Source organism: Uloborus diversus, unplaced genomic scaffold (genome assembly GCF_026930045.1).
Source record: "Uloborus diversus isolate 005 unplaced genomic scaffold, Udiv.v.3.1 scaffold_722, whole genome shotgun sequence".
Lineage (NCBI taxonomy): Eukaryota > Metazoa > Arthropoda > Arachnida > Araneae > Uloboridae > Uloborus > Uloborus diversus.
In genome coordinates, this window is record NW_026558926.1 from 35,340 (window position 1) to 37,989 (window position 2,650).

The 2,650-nt window shown below is 31.9% G+C and overlaps 1 protein-coding gene across 1 annotated transcript; it reads right to left on the reverse strand.

The window, feature by feature from the left end:
• Window positions 1–435: 435 nt before the first annotated feature.
• LOC129233787 (protein krueppel-like) lies at window positions 436–1,227 on the reverse strand (the record flags this gene model as incomplete). Its single annotated transcript, XM_054867762.1, has 2 exons — window positions 1,065–1,227; window positions 436–551 (listed from the first exon to the last, which is right to left on the reverse strand). Coding segments are annotated over exons 1-2 (279 nt in total), but the record flags the coding sequence as incomplete, so codon positions are not given.
• Window positions 1,228–2,650: the final 1,423 nt, after the last annotated feature.

The following is a 2,650-nucleotide window of genomic DNA, read 5'->3' on the forward strand; positions in this document are numbered from 1 at the left end:
TACTTTTAAAGATGAAGGTGCACTAAAGGACTTTTCGTCCGTTTTCAGACTATGTACAAACTATTACTGTGGGAAAATGCGATTTTACTTTCGCATGTACCTTCAAATGTCTTTTCATATTTCCATACTGAAAATATGACCCTTCACAAATATATCAAGTGCATAGTTTTTCATTGGTGTGAAAATGGTTTTAAAATTTGAAAAATCAGAAAATGACTTTTTACATTACTCAAAAGAATGAGGTTTTTCATTAGTGTGTATCCTCATATGTGTTTTCAAATGGAAACTATGACAAAATGTCTTTTTACAATACTCGCAAGAATACGGTATTTCATTAGTGTGTATTCTCAAATGCCTTTTCAAACATGAACTATAGGAAAATGTCCTTTTACAATACTCGCAAGAGTATGGTTTTTCATTAGTGTGAATCCGCAAATGTCTTTTTAAACTTGAACTTTGAGAAAATGTCTTTTTGCAATACTTGCAAGTATATGGTTTTTCATTAGTGTGTATCAATAAATGTCTTTTCAAATTTGAAAACTGAGAAAAGGCTTTTAGACAGTACTCACAAGAAAATTGTTTTTCATTTGTGTGTATTCTCAAGTGAGTTAATAGTCCAGAACTGTAAGAAAATGTCTTTTTACAATACTCACAAGAATATGGTCTTTCATTAGTGTGAATCCTCAAATGTTTTTTCAAAGTATAATTATTAGAATATCTCTTTTCACAATACTCACAAGAATATGGTTTCTCATTATTGTGTATATTCAAATGAATTTTTAAGCCTGACCTTCGAGAAAATGTCAGTTTACAATACTCACAAGAATATGGTTTTTCATTAGTGTGTATCCTCAAATGTGTCACCAAATTTGAACGGTGGGAGAATCTCTTTTTACAACAATCGCAAAAATACGGCTTTTCATTAGTGTGTATGCTCAAATGTGCTTTCAAAGCTGAGCTCCAAGAAAATTTCATTTTGCAATATTCGCAACAGTATGGTTTCACATTAGTGTGTACCTTCAAGTGGCTTTTTAAAGCCCAACTATCAGAAAACGCTTTTTTACAAACGTCACAAGAGTAGGTCTTTTCCCCAGTGTGTATCCTCAAATGTCGCTTTAAATTTGAACTCTGGGAAAATCTCTTTTTACAACAATCGCAAAAATACGGCTTTTCATTAGTGTGTATCCTCAAATGTGCTTTCAAAGCTGAGCTCCAAGAAAATTTCATTTTGCAGTATTCGCAACAGTATGGTTTCTCATTAGTGTGTACCTTCAAGTGGCTTTTTAAAGCCCAACTATCAGAAAACGCTTTTTTACAAACGTCACAAGAGTAGGTCTTTTCCCCAGTGTGTATCCTCAAATGTCGCTTTAAATTTGAACTTGTAGAAAATGTCTTTTTACAATGCTCACAAGAATATAGGTTTTTTTGAGTGTTCATCTTCAAATAGCTTTTCAAATTTGATCTCCAAAAACTGGCTTTTAGACAGTACTCACAAGAAAATGGTTTTTCATTTGTGTGTATTGTAAAGTGAGTTATTAGTTCAGAACATTTAGAAAATGTCTTTTTACAATATTCACACTACACATATAGTTTCTTTTAAGTGTCCAATGTTTCATGCATATTTGAATTTTATTTACAGGAACTGACAAGGCAACATAATTTGAAGAAAATTCTTTCATGAGAAATATAGTTCAAATGCAGATTCTAGGCAAATAAAATAATATGTTTAACATAATAACATCATTACAAAAACATTATACAGTGAAACTAGTAACGTTAACCACCTTTGCAAGTACACTACCTGTCAAAGTTGTCAGGTACAGAGAATTACTTCTTTATCATATACTTCGCCCTCTATTAGTTGAGCAACTTTCTAAATTGTGCACAAAAATTCTACACCGCAAGTGGTCAACTGACACAGGTTTACACTGTACACTTTTTCTTTTGTTCAGTTCAGCCCGTAAATCGTCAAATTTTAACATTTACCAGAGCAGTTTTGTAATCCACAATATGTATTCAGAAACAGTGTATTACATTTCTTTTCTTCAGAGTGTCTTTAGAGATTTCTTGCTGCATTAGTGATTTTTCTGAATCTAATCATTGTCAAATGTATGCATCTTTCAATGCCTCTAAATTTACAAACTCAGTGGCAAGTTTTCATAAAAGCATATAAATAAGACTTTTGTAGCCTGCATTTTTAAGTACAATGTATAAAAGGTGTTTAAACAAAGGCTGTGCTCAACATGTACTCTTAGATTCCATTTTTATCAATTCAAGAGTGTTACAAAATATGATTTTAAAAGTTTGAAAATCACTTGCATCGAAACGAAATCTCCCGATGTCTGCGATTCCACGTTCAGTTTCAAAGAGCTGGAATTGGTAAAAACTTGTACCTATACACAAAAAAGAAAGCAGCTGAAAGTATTTAACAGTAATTAACAATAGAAAAACAAATTCTTATAAAATGGACAAATACCATTCATAATCAAAACACACTAACTATCTTGCCAAGTAGCGAGGTTGGTTTATGAGGGTAAGTCACAAGAGATAATAAAGTGAAAAGAAAAATTGTATTTATAGATCTTGAATTCAAATCATGTTTTTCCCAAACGCGAATTGCGATAGGACTCTGCCTCTTGGGTTTTCTATT